This window comes from Saccopteryx bilineata, chromosome 2, assembly GCF_036850765.1.
Source record: "Saccopteryx bilineata isolate mSacBil1 chromosome 2, mSacBil1_pri_phased_curated, whole genome shotgun sequence".
NCBI lineage: Eukaryota > Metazoa > Chordata > Mammalia > Chiroptera > Emballonuridae > Saccopteryx > Saccopteryx bilineata.
The window spans coordinates 226,301,774-226,322,242 of NC_089491.1; the positions used below are offsets into that span (position 1 = coordinate 226,301,774).

Sequence of the window (20,469 nt, forward strand, 5' to 3'; positions counted from 1 at the left end):
TAATGTATAGATAGACAGCAAATATTTACATATGGTGTTCCCACTATAAAGACTGCTGTCTTAGGGACAAATGCTGACAAACTATTTCAGCAGTTCCTCCTTCAAAGACTTATATGTAAACATAGAGCTCCATGTTTCATAGGACATACTCAAGCTCACTCCATGCTTCCTGGTGCTTTAGCACAAGGGAATGCCCCCCCCCCCTTTTTTTTTTTTTTTGTATTTTTTCTTTTATTTATTTTTTGTATATTTCTGAGGATGGGGATGGGGAGGCAAGCAGACAGACTCCTGCATGCGCCTGACTGGGATCCACCTGGCATGCCTACCGGGGGGAATGCTCTGCCCATCTGGGATGTTGCTCTGTTACAACCAGAGTCATTCTAGCAACTAGGGCGGAGGCCATGGGGCCATCCTTAGTGCCCAGGGTGGATTTGCTCCGGTGGAGCCTTGGCTGTGGGCGGGAGGAGAGGGACCGGGAGGGGGGAGAGGGGGAGGGGTGGAGAGGTAGATGGGTGCTTCTCCTGTGTGCTCTGGCCGGGAATCAAACCCGGGAATCCTGCACACCAGGCCAATGACTCCGACGGGTCTACCATATCATGCTTTTTACTTAAAAAAAAAAAAAAATTTACATTTCTTTTGAAAGCTGATGAACAGGAGACACCAAATCTACCTTCTTTATTAGATCTAGCTAATAACACTGTTCTGTCTTTTTTCCAAATAGCTCCAGATATATGGAAAAGATTTATATAGGCGGATGGGGATCCTCAAACCCCTCAGCGAGATCTTCTGAGAATGGCTTTTAAGATACCTAGAGGCAGAAAAAGCCCAATAGAGATCAGGGGGAACTACCAGCTTTTAGGATACACCCTTAAAGGCTCCAGCACCCCAAAGGGGTCTCATAGGATGCCATCTGGGTCATGCTTCAATAGTGGAAAGGAAGGTCATTGAGCTAAAGCCTGCCAGGCTTACACACCTCTGCTGTGAGGAAACAGGGACACTGGAAGGTGGGCTTCCCCTTCGCTCCTCTAAGGGAGGGTTCAGTCTCTTCCAGCCCTGCTCCAGCCACCTATGACCTAACCTTGCCCAGAATGCTGGGGTTTGCCACTGAAGGCTGAAGGTGCCCAGGGCCGTCGACCCCATCTACGACACTGTGGACGAGCCTAGGGTATTTCTTCCAAGAAGCAGGTAAACTGATCTCATTTGCACAAGGGCCACTTAACTATGTTTTGCCTGAATAGTCAGGTTCTTTATTCTTCCCTCAAAGATCTCTGTTGTGGGTGTTGATAGTCCTATTTTCTGCTGCTTTGCTTAATATATAGTGTTTCCTTTATTCCTCCTACCTCAATGCCCCACTCATATTTCAGGCTGGGACCTACTCTTAATTTAGAGCTCTCTTTTCTCCTTTTGCCAACTTGTATTATGAATTTACCTTTGCCACCCAGCTTAGTGTATCCCAAGGTTCTCTTTACCAGGCCACAGTCGCAGAGCTCCAGGGAAAAGCAACCTGGTCTCAACTCTCCAGGCAGAGGAGAACAGAAGCTCCATATCCACGCATGCTGCAAATGGCTTTTTCCAGTCTACCTGAATCATTACCAGCTAGAAGCAGCGGTCATTGGGACTTGGACATGAGCTGCAAAGTATAGAATGGTGACAACAATTCCAGTGCCATACGGACTTTTCCTGTGGGGAACTTTCCTGGACTCCTGCTCCCTGTGACAGCTCCTAACAGACTGAACTGTGGTTGGGTTGCATTTTTCAGGGATTTGGCATGGTGAGGGGGCCAACTTGGACTTGGAGAACATGTTAAGGACACTACTCATTTATGGATTCTTGCTGTATTGGCCAAGAGTTTGCTTAAAGGCTTTTAATCACTGTAAAAAAAAATAGAGGACTAGATGAAGAAGATGGGGCACATATACACCATGGTATATTATTCAGCTAGGAGAAATGGTGACATTGGGTCACTTATAGCGGAATGGTGGAGTCTTGGTAGCATTGTGCGGAGTGAAATAAGCGAATCAGAAAAAAAACAGGAACTGCAGGATTCCATACATTAGTGGGACATAAAAGCGAGACTGAGAGGCATGAACAGGAGTGTAGTGGCTATGGGGGGTGGGGGAAGGGAAGGAGGGAGAGGGGGAGGGGAGGGGGAGGGGTACAGAGAGAACTGGATGGAGGGTGGCAGAGGACGATCTCTCTTTGGGTGATGGGTATGCAACATAACTAAATGACAAGATAACCTGGAAATGTTTTCTTTGAATGTATGTACCCTGATTTATTGATGTCACCCCATTAAAATAAAAATTTATTTATATATATATATAAAAAAAAAAAAAAAAAAAAAAAGACCCAAACGTCCTGGGTAAACCCTGTTCTAGTCCTGAGTTCCTCCACATGGAGTGAAAGTATTAGGGAATGTGACCCACTCAGCGCACTGGAATGTTGAGCAGTAAAGACTTGACAGTAGCCATCTGAGGGGCCATCAGATCTACTTCACAGCTGAGCACAGAGGAGCCATGACCTGCCCAGTCCACGTAACTGCCGGTTTGTGAGCCACGATTCCACCAAACTGTCCCGGCTTCCCTTACCCAAGGAGGGTTGGAGCAGAGAGCCATAGCCAGGGTTGCATATGACCTTGTGTGAGGGGCACCATCATGAACCACTGTTCTTCACGAACCACTCTTCACAATTTCCAGCAGATTGGCAAAAAGGTAGAAGCAAGCTGGCAAAAGAAATGGTTTCCATGGTAAGGCAAACTCACACTGGGACTCCAAAAGGGAGGACATGAAAAATGGCAAATCAGAACACTTGCCTGGAAAATTTTCTGTGAAGGGAAGACCACCTTTTGAATAGAAATAATTCTGTAACCACAGGACTGTCAAAATGAGCCACTTGAACAGAAAAAGTCACACGTGGGTCTTAGGTGGAGGTGACAGTAGGTCTCCCAAGCCGATGCGTTATATCTGACCACCAAAAGCTAGTTATATCTGAGACTCCAAGCGGTTAGAGTATTCAGAGAAGGTGACTTTACTCAGAAACTCAAAGGCACCTAATTCGCAGAATCAAAGCTGATGCAACTGCACCCAGACAAAATGTGCTCCAATCATTAGAGCATGGTGTTCCCAAGGGGGAGAGGCCAACAGGACGGAGGCTCTGGGAAGAAGCCCCTGAAACCCTACCATGCTTTACTGTGAGTGTCACAGGTGAGATCAGAATGCCCTGGACCCCTGCCCCACAGGCAGGATTCTGACTTTGAGAGATGTTTCATCCCCAAACCCAGCCTGTCCCGCTGAAGCTTTCCTTGTAACATACAGGAAGCATACACTGCAGGTTTTTAATTACTTGGAAAACTGCAGAGACATAATTTTTTCTTGCTTCTTCAATATTCTTACCAGATTTGGAGGAGCACCCGCTTGAACATGACCAAGGGTACAAATAACACCAAAACGTTTAGTTTGCCTGTGGTCTGCATTGACTGCCATTCCCAAGAAGAGGCCAGTATCTGGTCCCCGTGACCAGCAGGAGAACCTGTGGAGCAGCAGCCCCAGGGAAGAGGTTTCTGAGAGGCAAGGTTTGCTGAGCACAGGCCCCACTAGGCACTCCTTTCTTTTTTTTTTTTTTTTTTTTTTTTTTTTTCATTTTAGAGAGAGAGAAGGGGGGAAGGAGCTGGAAGCATTAACTCCCATATGTGCCTTGACCAGGCAAGCCCAGGATTTCGAACTGGCAACCTCAGCATTTCCAGATCGACGCTTTATCCACTGCGCCACCATAGGTCAGGCCGGCACTCCTTTCTTGAGGGTCACTGTCTCCCACCTTGGTCAAGGACTAGTGCTTCAAGACCATAACCTCTAGGTCTTAAGGGACAGGAATGAGACACACTTTTCAGTCTGCAGAAGAGCAGCCACTGTTGGGCCATTTAGGGAGTAGCCCAGACATACAGTTGCCTGATACACCCAGAAAAGAGTGTGCTCACACTTAGCAGTAGAAAATGGATTCTTAAATATTCATTAAAAAATAGTTTCTACATCAGTATGCATTAAGAAAACCCAAATTGAAAACCCAATACATAAAAAATATCGTCTAAGAAATGAGCATTTCCTAAAATTTTCATTATCATGGTCCTTTATTTCTTACAGAAAACACATTTTTTAAATCTATAGAACATTTTCAACAATTACATATTTTTGCCACAAAGAAAATCTCAAAAATTTAACGAGTAGACATTGCCCAAGGCATATACTCTCCTGTAGTGCAATATAATTAGAAATTAATACCGAAAGGAAAACCAAATTCTGTAAGCACCTGTAAATTACATAACATTCATTGAGGAAGAAACCAAAGCTTCATTTACAGGCCCTTTGGAACTTAATAAAAATGAGTGTCCTATATGACAGCTTTGCACTGTGGCCAGTGCCCAGTGCCCAGAGCACAATCCATCAATGATACCCGAGAGAGCAAAAACTAATGAATTTGGCACTCAAATGTCTGGAAAAACAAAGAGGAAGAAATAATAATAAAAGCAGGAACTCATTTGAAAGCAAAAACACTACAGGAAAATTTATAAATGAGTCCATCAGTTGGTACTTTGAAAAGACATTCAATAGAAAGATCTTTACTAGAACGAAACAAAACACAAAAAGAAAAAGAAATATGTAACACTAAGTACAACTTTAGATTAAAAGGAGCCCGGTAAGAATGTAAGATTAACTTATGTACCTTTCCTGCCAATAAATTTGCAAACTTCCATAAAATGCAGAGGAATTGCTGCAGAGGTAGGTTACCTGAATAAAGTGATAGCCCATGGAAGAAACCGAATAACATGCCAAACAAACACCACTAAAAAGGTGCCAGGTTGGCTCAGCGGTCGAGGGTCAGCCTGGAGTGTGGATGTCCTGGGTTCAATTCCTGATCAGGGCACACAGGAAAAATGACCATCTGCTTCTCCACCCCTCCCCCTTTCTCTCTCTCTCTCTCTCTCTCTCTCTCTCTCTCCTCCTGCAGCCATGGCTTGAATGTTTCAAGCAAGTTGGCCCCAGGTGCTGAGGATGGCTCCATGTCCTCATGTCAGGTGCTAAAATAGCTCAGTTGCTGAGTAATGGAGCAGCAGCCCCAGATGGGCAGAGCACTGCCTGGTAAGGGACTTGCCAGGTGGATTCCAGTTGGGGCACATGCAGGAGCTGGTCTATCTGCCTTCCCACCTCTCAATAATAATAAAAAAAAAGGTGGCCCTGGCCGGTTGTCTCAGTGGTAGAGTGGTCGAGTGTCAGCCCAGCATGTGGAAGTCCCAGGTTTGATTCCCAACCAGGGCACACAGGAGAAGCGCCCATCTGCTTCCCCACCCTCCCCCTCTCCTTTCTATCCCTCTCTTCCCCTCCCACAGCCAAGGCTCCATTGGAGCAAAGTTGGCCCGGGCGCTGAGGATGGCTCCATGGCCTCCACCTCAGGCACTAGAATGACCCCAACTGCAGTGGAGCAATGCCCCAGAGGGGCCGAGCATCACCCCCTGGGGTGGGCATGCGGGGTGGATCCTGGTCGGGTGCATGAGGAGTCTTGTCTGTCTGCCTCCACCCCACCCCACCCCGCTTCTCACTTCAGAAAAATTCAAAAAAAAAAAAAAAAAGGTGCTGGCCCCAGTGGTTTTACAGCAGGTTTCTACCAAAGTGTCAGGTCAAATAGTTGCTCTGCTGTTTAAACTGGTACAGGTTAGCCTGACCTGTGGTGGCGCAGTGGATAAAGCATCAACCTGGAAATGCTGAGGTCTCCGGTTCGAAACCCTGGGCTTGCCTGGTCAAAGCACATATGAGAGTTGATGCTTTCAGCTCCTCCCCCCTTCTTTCTCTCTCTGTCTCTCTCCTCTCTCTCCCTCTCTACAAATGAATAAATAAAATAAACTGGTACAGGTTATAGAGAAGATGAAAAGCTTCCCAATTGATTTTATGAAGCCACCTTAGCCCTAATCTCGAAATCTGACATACCAGTTAGGATTAGGATCAGCTGTGAATAAGGGCAAGCCAAAGCTAGTGTGGCTTCACAAGACTCATAAATGTCCCCAGATAGATGCTCCAGTGCCAGCATAGCAGCTCAGAGTTCTGACATCCTCAGCAATCCAAGCTTCAGCCAGCTCACCAGACCACCTTTTCTAGGGTGTGGCCCAGGAGAGTAGCAGCTAGTTCCAGCCATCCCATCTACAGTCTAGCAGGATGGGAGAAAGGGTGAAGGTGGTGGAAAGAGGCAAAGGCCAGGGGCCAGCTCTATTAAGGAAGGCTTCTAGAATATGCCACATGACACTTCTGCCTATATCTTTTAATCAAGGACATGGCCACAAACAGCTGCCAAGACACAAGAAACACATTATTCTGTGTGGTCATGTGCCTAACTGATACAATAACAGAGGTTTTACAAGAAGGTAAAACTAAGCATTGCCAAAGCAAAAAAAATAAAAAACCACCAACAAACCTATATCATTTATCAATATGATTGCAAAAATCCTAGATAAAATGTTCACAAGTTAATTTTTCAGTGTTATTTCCAAAAACAATATGACCAAAAGGGGAGGTTTATTTCAGGTCTGAAAAGATAGCTCAGCACTAGAAAATCTGTCACTATAATTTGTCACATTGATAAGTTCAAGGAGAGCATCTCGATGGATTCCGTGGGGTATATATTCTTTTAACTTGTCATGGCAATTTCCAAAATATCCAAAGGAGAGAAGCATCTAGATTATTAACACCCAAATATCTTTTTTTGTTAACATCTTTACTGAGATATAATTCATGGACCATAAAATTTACCCATTTCAAGTGTCCCATTCAATAGTCTTTAGTATATTCAGAGTTGGGGAACCATCCCACAGTCTAAATCCAGGAGGCCATGGATTTTTGTGTGTCTGGTTCACTGACATATCCCACGTGCCTGAGAAAGTTGGTGGCTTCCAGTGGAGGCTCAAGAAAAACTAAGTGAATGAACAATAAATTCAGAATGCAGAGGCCACGACGGAGGGAACGGAGCAAACCACGTCATTGCTACGTTGTGGAGTCAGAGACAAGTGGGAGCAGACTGATGTGGCTGGAATGGGGAGTCAGAATACTGGAGAGGAGAACTGGACATAGGGAGAGAGCTCCAGAAATCTGAAAGGAGTCCCCTTGAATATGTTGCTAAAAACTTTGTGGTGTGTGGGTAGGGTGAAAATCCAGAAGGCAGGAAACAGGGCATCTGGATGCCGAATCTTTCCCAGGGCTGGGAGAAACTTGAATTCCAAACAGCCAGAGTGAAGATTTCAGAATGGGCCGGCTCGCATTGGGCTACTCTAAACCTACTCCAACAAAGCGTAAAAACAAGTCCTGAAAGGGTTGTGCTGCTGCCAGCAATTTAATTGCCAGCCAAAACAAAGTCCACACTCTTCAGAGGAAGCCACAAGGTCCAGACACTCAGCGTACAAATACAGTGTCTAGCAACCCAACGAAAGTACTAGATACTCCAAGAAGCAGAGGAATATGGCCTATAAACAGGAGAAAAACAGTCATAAGAAATAGATCCAGAAATGGCAGGCATAGTCAAATTAACAGATAACAAATTTAAAACAGCTATTAAAAATACACTGGCCTGGCCTGTGGTGGCGCAGTGACTAGAGCATCTACTTGGTATGCTGGTGTCAAAACCCCGGGCTTGCCTGACCAGGTGGTGGTGCAGTGGGTAGTGTGTTGGACTGGGACATGGAGGACCCAGGTTCGAGACCTTGAGGTCGCCAGCTTAAGCGCGGGCTTATCTGGTTTGAGCAAGGCTCACCAGCTTGAGCCCAAGGCCGCTGGCTCAAGCAAGGGGTCACTCAGTCTGCTGGAGTCCCTCGGTCAAGGCACATGTGAGAAAGCAATCAATGAACAATTAAGGTGCCACAACGAAGAATTGATGCTTCTCATCTCTCTCCTTCCTGTCTGTCCTTATCTGTCCCTCTCTCTGACTCTCTGCCTTTGTCACAAAAAAACAAAAACAAACAAAAAACCTGGGTTTGCCCAGTCAAGGCACACATGACAAACAAGAAATGAACAACTAAAGTGAGTCAACTAGGTTTTAGTACTTCTTGCTCACCCCCTACCCCCACCTCCTCTCTCTGTAAAATCAATCAATAAAAAATCTTAAAAGTAAATATATGTTAGCAGTGCCCTCAGCAGTACCCCATATCTGTCTCTTGCTTCAAGGGTTTGGCCAAAACAGACCTGGGACGCCTCTTCTTCCAGCCTCTGACTACATTCCAACCTCTTTTCCAGTCACCACCTTTGCAGCTACCTCAGCTGTCCTTGGCTTCTGAGACCCACTAACAGCATTTTTTTTTTTTTTTTACTATAACTCCTTATTGCTAAACGACCATGAGCTCCCAAATTTGTCAGAATTATTCCACTGTGGTGGAGGCTGCCATCAACCGCGTGGTCCACTGGCACCGTTTTCTTCCAGGACATGCTGAAGCCTTACCACGACGAGTGGGGTGACACTCAGGATGCCACAGAAGCTGTCTGGTCAGAGAACCTGAACCAGTCCCGCGTGGAGTTGCAGGCCCTGGACTCTGCCCGCACAAGCCCACAGCTCTGAGACTTCCAAGAGAACCACTTCCTGGGTGAGCAGGTGAAACTCATCAAGAAGATGAGTGACCCCCTGACCAACCCCTACAGGCTGGCAGCCCTCAGGCTGGGCTGGGCGAGGGTCTCTTCAAAGTCTCCCCCTCAAGCACTCCAAGAAGCCTGTGGATCCGGAGGCCTTGCAGGGCCCCTTTGCGCCCCTTAGAGTCTGGCTCCTGCCTGGGTCTCTCCCTGCAGCCCCTGGCAGCCTTTGCCCCACCCTGGAACCCCTCCTATGCATTGGATCAAATAGAAACAGTAGAGCTTTTTTTAGCCTAAATAAATAAATAAGCTGAAAGAGTAAACTCTTTGACATAGGTATGTCTCACGGGGCTAGAAAAACAAAAGCTAACAAATGGGACTACCTCAGACTACAAAGGTTTTCTACGGAAAAGGAAACCATTCACAAAATGGAAACCTACCAAACAGGAGAAAAATGTTTGCAAATGATATATCAGATAAGGGGTTAATAATAGCCAACACATATGAGGAACTCATACAGAGTATTTTGAGGAATAATGGCTAAAACTTTTCCAAATTTGATGAAAATAAAACAGTGAAATTTGTTGCATCATATCAATACACTATAATGCTAGGTCATTGTTTAACAGAATAAGGTAGATTTGTATATACTTGTATGGAAAAATCACAGACATTATGAAATGAGAAGAGAGGTATATAAAAATAGGTACAGAATGGTCTCATTTGTGTAATTTAAAAAGAATGCACATATTATGTATGAAATGAATATGAAAGTGTCCACAATGAAATTTTAAAGAGGATTTCTTTGGATGAGATCAGGATAGAGGGATACAGAGGAACATGTTCTTCTTTATTTTTTTACTTTCTACATCATTTGAATTTTTACCTTATTCATGTAATATTTTTTTAATTTTCAAAACAAGCACAATTAAAAATTTTTTTAATTAAATGAGAGTAGGGGAGGCAGAGAGACTCCCATATGCACCCTGACTGGGATCCACCAGGCAAGCACCCTATGGAGTGATACTCTGCCCATCTGGGGTTTGCTTTGTTGCTCAGCAACTGAGCTATTATTAATGCCTGAGGAGGAAGCCAGAGAGCCATCTTCAGCACCAGGGCCAACTTGTTCAAATCAAACAAGCCATGGATGTGGTAGACGGAGAGGGAGAGAAAGAAGAGGGGGAGGGGTGAAGAAGCAAATGGTCACTTTTGTGTGCCCTAACCAAGAATTGAGCCCAGGACATCCACATGTCATGCTGATGCTCTACCACTGAGCCAACTGGTCAGGGCCTAAATACTTTTTAATTTGTATTCTCTTTCATGCATTGCTGAAGAGACCAAAGCCACATATATGTGGCTATAAGTATCCACTCATACACAAATGTATCTATGATACACAGGAAGGGAAAACTAAAAGTCTACAAAAATAGTTTTAAAGGTATAGAAAGAAGGCATGCTTTGATAATTTTCACACTACATAGGACATTAAATCTTTGCCAATGTACACAGTTCTTCCTGTCATTTATATAAACCTAAAACAAAAGAAAATGGGGTGAAGTCTCAGCACTTGGAAGACAAAGAGCTAGAAAAACGAGTGAGACCCATGAAGAAGAGATTACTGCACTCCAGGAGGACTCAGCGATGGCCCTCGAGGCTTAGGCTTTGGCCGTAACAATTGAGGGTGACCACATCCCTCCACATTGGGCAGCAATGTTGTCTTGATGAAGCAGAGAGGAGGAGTCAGGAAGGCCATCATTTCCTTTTTTTGTTTTGTAAGGTGACCAACTTTTTTACAATGAAAAGGAAGACAAAAATAAATTGAAGAAAACAATATTGTGAATAAAAAACATTTTATTCATTGCAACAATAACAATAACACTATAATATGATAAATGCATAATAACATTTGTAATATTTTATATTGTATCAGGTCTACCGGAAAGTTCTGTCCGTTTCTATCACAACAAGTTTCGACACGTAAGCACATGTTTATTTGGCGCATGTGTGCCTCTCTATTTTTATCACTTAATGTATACATACTGACATAGCAAATTAACTAAAACAAAGTTGATTCACGTTAGTCTCATGTGTGAAGCGATAGTGTACCCATAGCTACTGATAAAGTTCATTTACGCCTCTGTAATTTTTACAAATTTCAACAAGGAGGAAATGCTACAGAAGCATGTAGAAATCGATTGAAAGTGTTTGGTGAAGGTACAGTTTCTGATAGGACATGCAGAAGATGGTTCGAAAAATTTGAAACAGGTGATTTCAACCTTTCTGATAAGCCACGTTCTGGGCGACCATCTTTGATTGATGACGATGTTGTTAAGACCATGTTGGAGCAAGATCCTTTTCTGACAACACCGGAGATCACAGAAAGGCTTAATTCAGCTCAGCAAACCATTTCGGACCATATTTGGAAGATAGGATTGGTGTAGAAATATTCAAGATGGGTGCCACATGAATTAAGTCAGAAGAATTTGGATGATCGAGTCGTCATATGCACATCTCTGCTTGCTCAGAACAAAATCGAGCCCTTCTTGAACCGGATGATAACTGGGGATGAAAAGTGGATTACTTACGAAAACATCATAAGGAAAAGGGCATATTGTGAACCTGGAAAACCTAGCCCTTCCACCTCTAAACCAAATTTGACTCTGAATAAGAGAATGTTGTGTATATGGTGGGACATTCGAGGACCAATACATTATGAGCTTTTAAAACCGAACGAAAAGCTCAATTCAGAGAAGTATTTTCAGCAACTGGATAATTTAAAGACAGCAGTCCAAGAAAAGAGGCCGGCGATGTTCAATAGGAAGAACATCATACTGCATCATGATAATGCCAGGTCACATGCTGCTTTGGGGACTCGTCAAAAAATTGCAGAACTAGGCCGGGAAATTCTGTCGCATTCACCATATTCCCCAGACTTAGCACCCTCTGACTATCACTTGTTTTTGTCCTTACAAAATTTTTTGAAGGGCAAAAAATTTAAAAATGAAGAAGATGTCAAACAAGCACTGGTTCAATTTTTCGCATCAAAAGATAAAACATTTTTCAAAAATGGGATATACAAATTGCCCTCACGCTGGCAAGAAATCATGAATAATGCAATTATATTATTTAATAAAGTTTATTGACGGTAAGAAAAATTTGTATTTTGTTTTATTCCAAAAATGGACAGAACTTTTCCAGTAGACCATATAATTATGCTTACATGCATATTAGTTTTTAATAATTGTAAGAAAAAAGTATTCACTTATTTATATGAGTTTCCATTGAGTGAATTTTTTTGTCAATGTATCATCTTGTAACAATATATTAGAAATATCTGAACAAGAAATATCCTTCATATTGAATTTTATGGCAGGTGCTGCAGCTAGAGTATCAACATTCAATCTCGATTTCTCCCTTGTCCAAAAATCATTAGCATTTGAAAAAACTCTTTCAACTGCTGCATTGGTTCCAGGGAAGCACAATGTAAACTGAACAAGAATAAATAAATTTTCACATGGAATATGCTCATTTTTAAAATGGCTGAATATTTCCACCCATCTTTTATCAATTTTGACATGCTCATTTTCCCATTGTATTTTTCAGAATTTAAATATACATTCAGTCTTCTAATTTCTTCAAAGAGACAATTGTCATCTATTTTGATGTCTGGAATTTCTTGAGATAAAAACTCAAGACAAGATTCAATATCTGTCCAATATTCTTGCAACGAAGTAAAAAAACATCACTGAAAACTGCTATTTCCCGTGATGTTTGTTTCAGACCATTCTTCGATATATTGAAAACATGTCTGGTAAAAATTCTGCACTTCTTTGATAAACTTTTCTGTTATGCCCGGATTTGATTCCTCTAAGTCTGACAATTTTCTTTTTATAATTAAAGGAAGAAATTTTTCTTTAAAATGAGATTTATGTTGAAGGATAAAGTCATTCAAAATAAGACTAACTTCCGTAGCTGAAATGTGTTCACCTTCAATCTTTTGAATCGTTTTGTGAAAAATATATGCTTGATTATGTACCAAATACATTAATATCGCAGATATTTTATTATTGAAAAACGATTCCAGGATTTTAGGATATTTGTCTAAACTTAAAAAATATGAACGGAGAGGCTCAATTAATTGTAGAACACACTCTATAGCAGGTGTTAGAGCAAGCCATCTAACTCTTGAATATCCTAAAAGTTCTTTGTATTCAACATTTGCTTCTTCACAAAATTGTTTTAAAGTAGCAACATGAACGGTAAAACAACTAAGTTGCAAATAAATTGTAGTTATTATTACTTCTACATCAATTGGCATGGCACATGATGCTGTGTTGATCATATTTGACAAAATTTGTGCATTACAACCTATTCCTAGTATTTCCTTTTGGAGTAACTCTTGTAATTTTACATATACATTATTCACCCCTTTGCATCTCCACCCACTATAATTTGTATTTGTATAATATTATCAGCTTTTAGTGCAACAACTTTGGGTTTCAAATTGTTTTCATTTATTACTCTGTATAGATGGTTTGACAAAATTACAAAAGTTTCACCCTCAATGGATTCTAAATTTAAATTTTTTTACTTGAATGCCCTTGGACACATTAAAATATCTTACTATTATTGGATATCATTTAATTTCATTATGATTTGATGCATCAGATAAAATCGTTACAAATGCTGCAGTTTCCAAGTCCTCTGTAAGTATTTTGTCACAGTAATTTTTTTTTTTTCATTTTTCTGAAGCTGGAAACGGGGAGAGACAGTCAGACAGACTCCCGCATGCACCCGACCGGGATCCACCCGGCCCGCCCACCATGGGGCTACGCTCTGCCCACCAGGGGGCGATGCTCTGCCCCTCCGGGGCGTCGCCATATTGCGACCAGAGCCACTCTAGCACCTGAGGCAGAGGCCACAGAGCCATCCCCAGCGCCCGGGCCATCTTTGCTCCAATGGAGCTTTGGCTGCGGGAGGGGAAGAGAGAGACAGAGAGGAAAGTGCAGCGGAGGGGTGGAGAAGCAAATGGGCGCTTCTCCTGTGTGCCCTAGCCGGGAATTGAACCCGGGTCCTCCGCACGCTAGGCCGACGCTCTACCGCTGAGCCAACCGGCCAGGGCTGTCACAGTAATTTTTAAATACTGATTTCAAAATAGCCTCGCATTTTGTCCTAGCACATGGAAATTTTGCATTGTGAAACTTTTTCAACAATTTAGTTTGACAATCCATACTATGAAAGCTTTGTGAATTATGGTATGAAATGCAAATGTTCCCTCCATTGCAGCCAACTGTATTTCATCTTCAGAATAATTTGAAGTTTTAAAAAAACTTGTTACTTTACAACTGGAAGCTGATGCATCTAATGACTGCTTATGTTTGTTGGTGGTGAAGTGGTTCGTTATTGCTGCTCTGCCCCCAACAGCAATACAAAATTCTCCACTGCAAATATTGCAGAAAACAATGTTATCTTTCTTTGATATGAGGAATGGGAAATTCCTTTTTCAATTTATTGTTGAAATGGCATTGTCTCTTTTTTGATTTTTCCATCCCTTAAATGAAATTTAAAATAAAAAATATAGAGCTACATGAACAATGCAAGCACATTAGGAACTGAAAACATCACATCATGGTAGGCGAATTTTCTGGAAGCTAAATTAACAAAATTATATATCAAACAAAACCACTAATTTGGAGTGATATTCAGGTGTATTCATCATTTTCTAATTAAAAAACATCTGTTTTATGCAACTATTTAATCAAAATGTATTATTAATAGATATGTTTTGAGGTTAGATTTCCACTTTAAAACTCAAAATTTGGGAAAATACTTGTAAATAAAATTATATGTATTTAGAAATTATTAAATAGATAATGAATTAATAAAACGTGAATTGTGCTTACCTCTCTATGATTGAATATTCACTGAGAAAGAAATAATCGTGAATCTATAATGTCATATGTGCCGTGTCATGTTTCAGTAAGAAGTACACAAAGCCATTTGCACACTCATATATTGCATGCTCTCTCAAGGTCTCCCATGTGGAGTGCATGCGTCTCATAATCGCGTCTCGCAGCACTGTACTGATCCTTGATGAATCGTCATGTCAAATACAAATACATCACATCACAAGCAATGGATTGACTCTGCATTGATCGAATACGAACATTTACAGATCAGTCTTCCAATATCAAAAAGGAGGACATGTAGGAGGACACTTTTCGAGGAAGGACAGAACTTACAGAAGAAGGACTGTCCTCCCTAAAGGAGGACAATTGGTCACGTTATGTTTATTTTAAAAGTTGCTAATGGTGGGAAAGGCAGTCCCATGACTGACTTGCTGTTCGTAACAACAACAGCTGACACTGATCTAGCACTTACCCTGTGCCAGGCCCTGTTCTAGGTGAATTACCCCCTAATTCTCACAAGCCTGTCAAAAGAATACTCTTAGGACCCTGTCTTCCAGATAAGAAAACTGAGGCGTGAGAGGTCAGTGTAACTTGTCCAAGGTTACCTGCTGGCAAGTGCTAGAGCTGGTATCCTCAGCTACTGTGACTCCCCAAATAGGCCCCCAGCTTCACAGAGTGAGGTTATCTGGGCACTTCTCCCAGACGGCCCCTTCCAGATCAACTGCATGTGATCAATTCAGTTGTCTCTGTGGGGCTTTACATCTGCAGCACCTTATCCCAGGGTACCCTGGTCCTCAACCTTGGCTTTTAAGAACCCAGAGGCCACAATTTGACTAATTACTCCAATCACTGAGGAGAAAGCCCTGGCCCAGCAGCTGAGCCAGTGGGAGGCCCTCAACCGGCCAACGCTGGAGCCTGAAGCGTCACCCACTGATGGTGCTCTTGGACACTAACTTTACCCTCAGTTATAGAGCAGTTATTTACGGGGAACGAGGTTTCCATCCCACCCCTCAGCTCTGCGTCTCACTGCGAGCAAGAGAAACTTCTGTATGCATCCTGGGCTGTGCTGGAGCAGGTGTTCACCCAATGTGTGTGGAACAAGGAGAAGCAAGCCTGGAGGAGCCAATGAGGTCACCAGCCCACGGCTTCATCAGCCATTGTTTTGAAAAACAGATGAGTTTCAAACCTAAATGAGCTCTATTTGCCTTTATTTAGTGACTGCATCCAAATCCTCAGGCTGGCCTCTGTAGCAACTAGAAAGGTACATCAAATCTCTCCTCATCTGTAAAATATGGACCATCATTCCCACCTAGAAGGTCCAAACCCCTGGCACCAGGCTAGGCTCATAAAAAAGGCTAAGTAAATGGTGACCAATATTATTCCCTCAAATGTGAAACAAAGAGTCAGGTACAAAGAGGGTCCCTTAATCAACAATTGTTGCTTATACACCATCATGCGGCAGGCATCATACTGGTCACAAGGGCCTGGTTAAGTGGTCAGGCAGATGGCCTGTCTTCATGGCACGTAAAAATCACTTCAGGGTAAAACAGACTAGAAACCAGAGTGAAAGGGCCTAAGAATGTCTGAATTATGTTGCTACACCCTAAAAATTTTTATTTGATCTAGCTCCTCCATCTAAGCTAGTGAGTGGTGGTCTTCTTGTCGCCATTGAAAAAAATGTAAAAGCATAAAATATATTTCCCTATGGAGTACGTGGCTGCAAGAGACCAGCAATTTTACTGTCTATCCTCTGACCTCAGATGCCCAATAACTGCCCACTCAGCTAAGGATCCGGACAAAAGTTCGCATTGGAGGAAACTCCATGTTACACAATAGGACTTATTTTCTGAAAAGAGCTCTTTACCTTGTAGAATAATCTGATGTCACCATCGAGTTTCCTACAATCAGAGAACTTTTAGTGTGACTTTCATATAAAAAAGCAGCCCTGGCCGGTTGGCTCAGCGGTAGAGCGTTGGCCTAGCGTGCGGAGGACCCGGGTTCGATTCCCGGCCAGGGCACACAGGAGAAGCGCTCATTTGCTTCTCCACCCCTCCGCCGCACTTTCCTCTCTGTCTCTCTCTTCCCCTCCCGCAGCCGAGGCTCCATTGGAGCAAAGATGGCCCGGGCGCTGGGGATGGCTCTGTGGCCTCTGCCCCAGGCGCTAGAGTGGCTCTGGTCACAACATGGCGACGCCCAGGATGGGCAGAGCATCGCCCCCTGGTGGGCAGAGCATCGCCCCTGGTGGGCGTGCCAGGTGGATCCCGGTCGGGCGCATGCGGGAGTCTGTCTGACTGCCTCTCCCTGTTTCCAGCTTTAGAAAAATGCAAAAGGAAAAAAAAAAAAAAAAAAAAAGCAAATATAAGCCCTGGCAGGCTGGCTCAGTAGTAGAGGTCAGCCTGGCGTGTGTATGTTCCAGGTTTGATTCCCACCAGGGCACACAGGAGAAGCTCCCATCTGTTTCTCCACTCTTCCCCCTCTCCTTCCTCTCTATCTCTCTCTTCCCCTCCCGCAGCCAAGGCTCCATTGGAGCAAAGTTGGCCCGGGCGCTGAGGATGGCTCCATGGCCTCTGCCTCAGGCGCTAGAATGGCTCTAGTTGCAACAGAGCAACACCCCAGATGGGCAAAGCATCACCCCCTGGTGGGCATGCCGGGTGGATCCAGGTCGGGCTTATGCAGGAGTCTGTCTCTCTGCCTCCCGCTTCTCACTTCAGAAAAATACCAAAAAAGACAGAAAAAAAAGTTAAATATGGCAAACTGAGCCTTTCTTCCATCCCTATAGTGGAGACCAGTTCTGCTTTCTGTTCTGAAAATCTAAATGAGGGCCCTTCTCTCCTGTGGGGACCCATTTAAATAGATAGTATATTTTTATATTTGTATTTATTACCAATAATTTTATGATTAGCAATAGTTTAATATTATTCAAATATGTTTCAGTATCTCCTATAGTAACCTGATAAATGCATACCTCTACAAACTACCTACACCCTTAATTTTTAAAAAAATCAACATAATGCTCAATTATAATACAAAGAAGAAATAAAAGTAGTGTGTTATAAAATAATATGCTTATATGCAGATAGACGAGAAGACATCACAGGGGACAATGACATGCCTGTACCCACAGGCAGAATCACCATGAAGGTGACAGCTGCTTCTGTAGTTTATTGGGGTGTATGCTGCATTGGGGCTCAAACAGTAGGGATGGGGGCACTGTGGGATAATATCACTTAAAGTTCCAGAAAAAACAAAGTGCGATCAAACCTCGATGCTCTGCTTACACAGTAACAATGTTCCTGGAAGATTCAAGTACATAAAATTAAAAAGATGCTTGGTGTTTATACAAAAGTAAAGTTAGGGTCTCAACCTGTATTGTCCAGTTCTGTAGCCACAAGCCACTAACTCTCTGAAATGTGGCTACTCTGGATGTTGTAGGCTAGACTTAGAATTATTAAAAAATAAGCAATAGATAACAATAAAACATTTAGAAAAACTCCAAATGTTAGAAATTAAACACACTCCTAAATAATAGTAGTAAAAGGCAGCTTAAACACACTTTAAAAGGAAGTTTATAACTTAAATGCACATATAGAAAAGTTTTTAAAACTAGGGATCTAACTAAGAAGCTAAAAAAGAATAGCAATAAACAATAGAAAAAAATAAAGCCAAAAGTTGGTTTTTCGAAAAGATTAGTAAAATTGTTAAACTGGCAATACTTAATGCAGAAAGGAAATACAACCAATAGTAAAAATGAATAAATATCTATTAAACACATTATTCCAACAAATTCAACTACTTAGAGCAGTGGTAGTCAACCTGGTCCTTACCACCCACTAGTGGGCATTCCAGCTTTCATGGTGGGTGATAGTGGAGCAACCAAAGTATAAATAAAAAGATAGATTTAACTATAGTAAGTTGTTTTATAAAGATTTATTCTGCCAAACTTAGCGAAAATCCAACATAAAGTACTTGGTAAATAATTATTATATGCTTTACCTTGCTATAACTCTGCTTTATAAATTTTATAAAGTTACTTCCCTACTTTATAAATCACCATTACTGTGGAACCAGTGGGTGGTTAGAAAATCTTACTACTAACAGAGATACAAAGTGGGCAGTACGTATAAAAAGGTTGACTACCCCTGATTTAGAGGAACTGGAAAAATTCCTTGAAAAGCCCAAATTTCCATAACTACCCAATAATATATGGAAAATTGGAATGACCCTATATATATAAATATATTCATTATAAAAAGCTTTCCCAAGGAGAAAAATTCAAATTATCAAACATAATGAAGAATTAGTACCAACACTACACAAACTCCTTCAGAAAAGGAACGTTTTATAACTTATTTTATGAGGTCAACAAAACCCTGAAAACCACATCCTGACAAATGCATTCCAGAAAAGAAACTGCACCTCCTTCATGAACATAGATGGAAAACTCCTTGATAGTGTATTATCAAATACAGCGCAGAAATATATAAATGGACACCATGAACAAAGAGGGTTTATTGAAAGTTCAGCGTTGAAAATCAATGTGATTTATCACATTAACAGAATAAAAGAGAAAAATCACATGATCACTAAAAAAAATCAATGAAATTCAACACCTATTAATAATTTAAAAAGAAAAACTTTCTTTTTTTTTTTTTTTTTTTTGCATTTTTCTGAAGCTGGAAACAGGGAGAGACAGTCAGACTCCCGCATGCACCCGACCAGGATCCACCCGGCACACCCACCAGGGGGCGACGCTCTGCCCACCAGGGGGCGTCGCCATGTTGCGACCAGAGCCACTCTAACGCCTGAGGCAGAGGCCACAGAGCCATGCCCAGCGCCCAAGACATCTTTGCTCCAATGGAGCCTTGGCTGCGGGAGGGGAAGAGAGAGACAGAGAGGAAGGCGCGGCGGAGGGGTGGAGAAGCAAATGGGCGCTTCTCCTGTGTGCCCTGGCCGGGAATCAAACCCGGGTCCTCCGCACTCTAGGCCAATGCTCTACCGCTGAGCCAACTGGCCAGGGCTAAGAAAAACTTTCAATCGTGGACAGATGGCTCATTTGCAAGATCATTTTTTTCTTCTTTATTTATTTTTTTATTATTTTTTATTTTTATTTTTATTTTTATTTATTCATTTTTAGAGAGGAGAGAGAGATAGAGAGGGAGAGAGAGACAGAGAGAGAGAGAAGGGGGGAGGAGCTGGAAGCATCAACTCCCATATGTGCCTTGACCAGGCAAGCCCAGGGTTTCGAACCGGCGACCTCAGCATTTCCAGGTCAACGTTTTATCCACTGCGCCACCACAGGTCAGGCCACAGATGGCTCATTTGGGTAGAGCATTGTCCCAGTATACCGAAGTTACGGGATTGAACCCCAGTCAGGGCACATACAAGAGCTGACCAATGAGTGCATAAATAAGTGGAACAACAAATTGATGTCTCTCTCTCCCTTCTTCTGTAAAATAAAAATATAAATAAATCAAATTAGCCCTGGCCGGTTGGCTCAGTGGTAGAGCATCGGCCTGGCGTGCAGAAGTCCCGGGTTCGATTCTCGGCCAGGGCACACAGGAGAAGCGCCCATCTGCTTCTCCACCCCTTCCCCTCTCCTTCCTCTCTGTCTCTCTCTTCCCCTCCCGCAGCGAGGCTCCACTGGAGCAAAGATGGCCCGGGCGCTGGGGATGGCTCCTTGGCCTCTGCCCCAGGCGCTGGAGTGGCTCTGGTCGCAACAGAGTGACGCCCCAGAGGGGCAGAGCGTCGCCCCCTGGTGGGCATGCCGGGTGGACCCCGGTCGGGCGCGGGAGTCTGTCTGTCTCTCCCCATTTCCAGCTTCAGAAAAATACAGAAAAAAAAATCAAATTACAAAAAACAAACCTTTCAAGAAGCTAGGAATAGGAAGGAAATTTCCTTAACTGAATAAGGGCGCCAACAGAAAACCTCTAGCTCACATCATAATTAATGGTAAAAAGTTAAATAAATTC

The 20,469-nt window shown here is 42.7% G+C and overlaps 1 protein-coding gene and 1 non-coding gene across 5 annotated transcripts in view; one reads left to right on the forward strand and one right to left on the reverse strand.

Annotated features, from left to right (window-relative positions):
- Positions 1-2,020, forward strand: part of VPS26C (VPS26 endosomal protein sorting factor C) — a 54,636-nt gene extending 52,616 nt beyond the window's left edge. Inside the window, exon 7 of one of the 4 annotated variants that reach the window (XM_066259389.1) lies at positions 1,473-2,020. In XM_066259389.1, coding sequence (XP_066115486.1) covers positions 1,473-1,585 — 113 coding nt within the window. In that variant the 3' untranslated portion in view covers positions 1,586-2,020. Of the gene's footprint in view, positions 1-1,041; positions 1,449-1,472 lie in introns of those variants that run through there. The other 3 variants (XM_066259385.1, XM_066259387.1, XM_066259388.1) reach the window with 3 other exon arrangements.
- A 17,422-nt stretch (positions 2,021-19,442) lies between these two features.
- TRNAS-AGA (transfer RNA serine (anticodon AGA)) lies at positions 19,443-19,518 on the reverse strand. Its single transcript has one exon. It is a non-coding gene; the product is annotated as a tRNA-Ser (tRNA).
- Between the last annotated feature and the right edge of the window lie 951 nt (positions 19,519-20,469).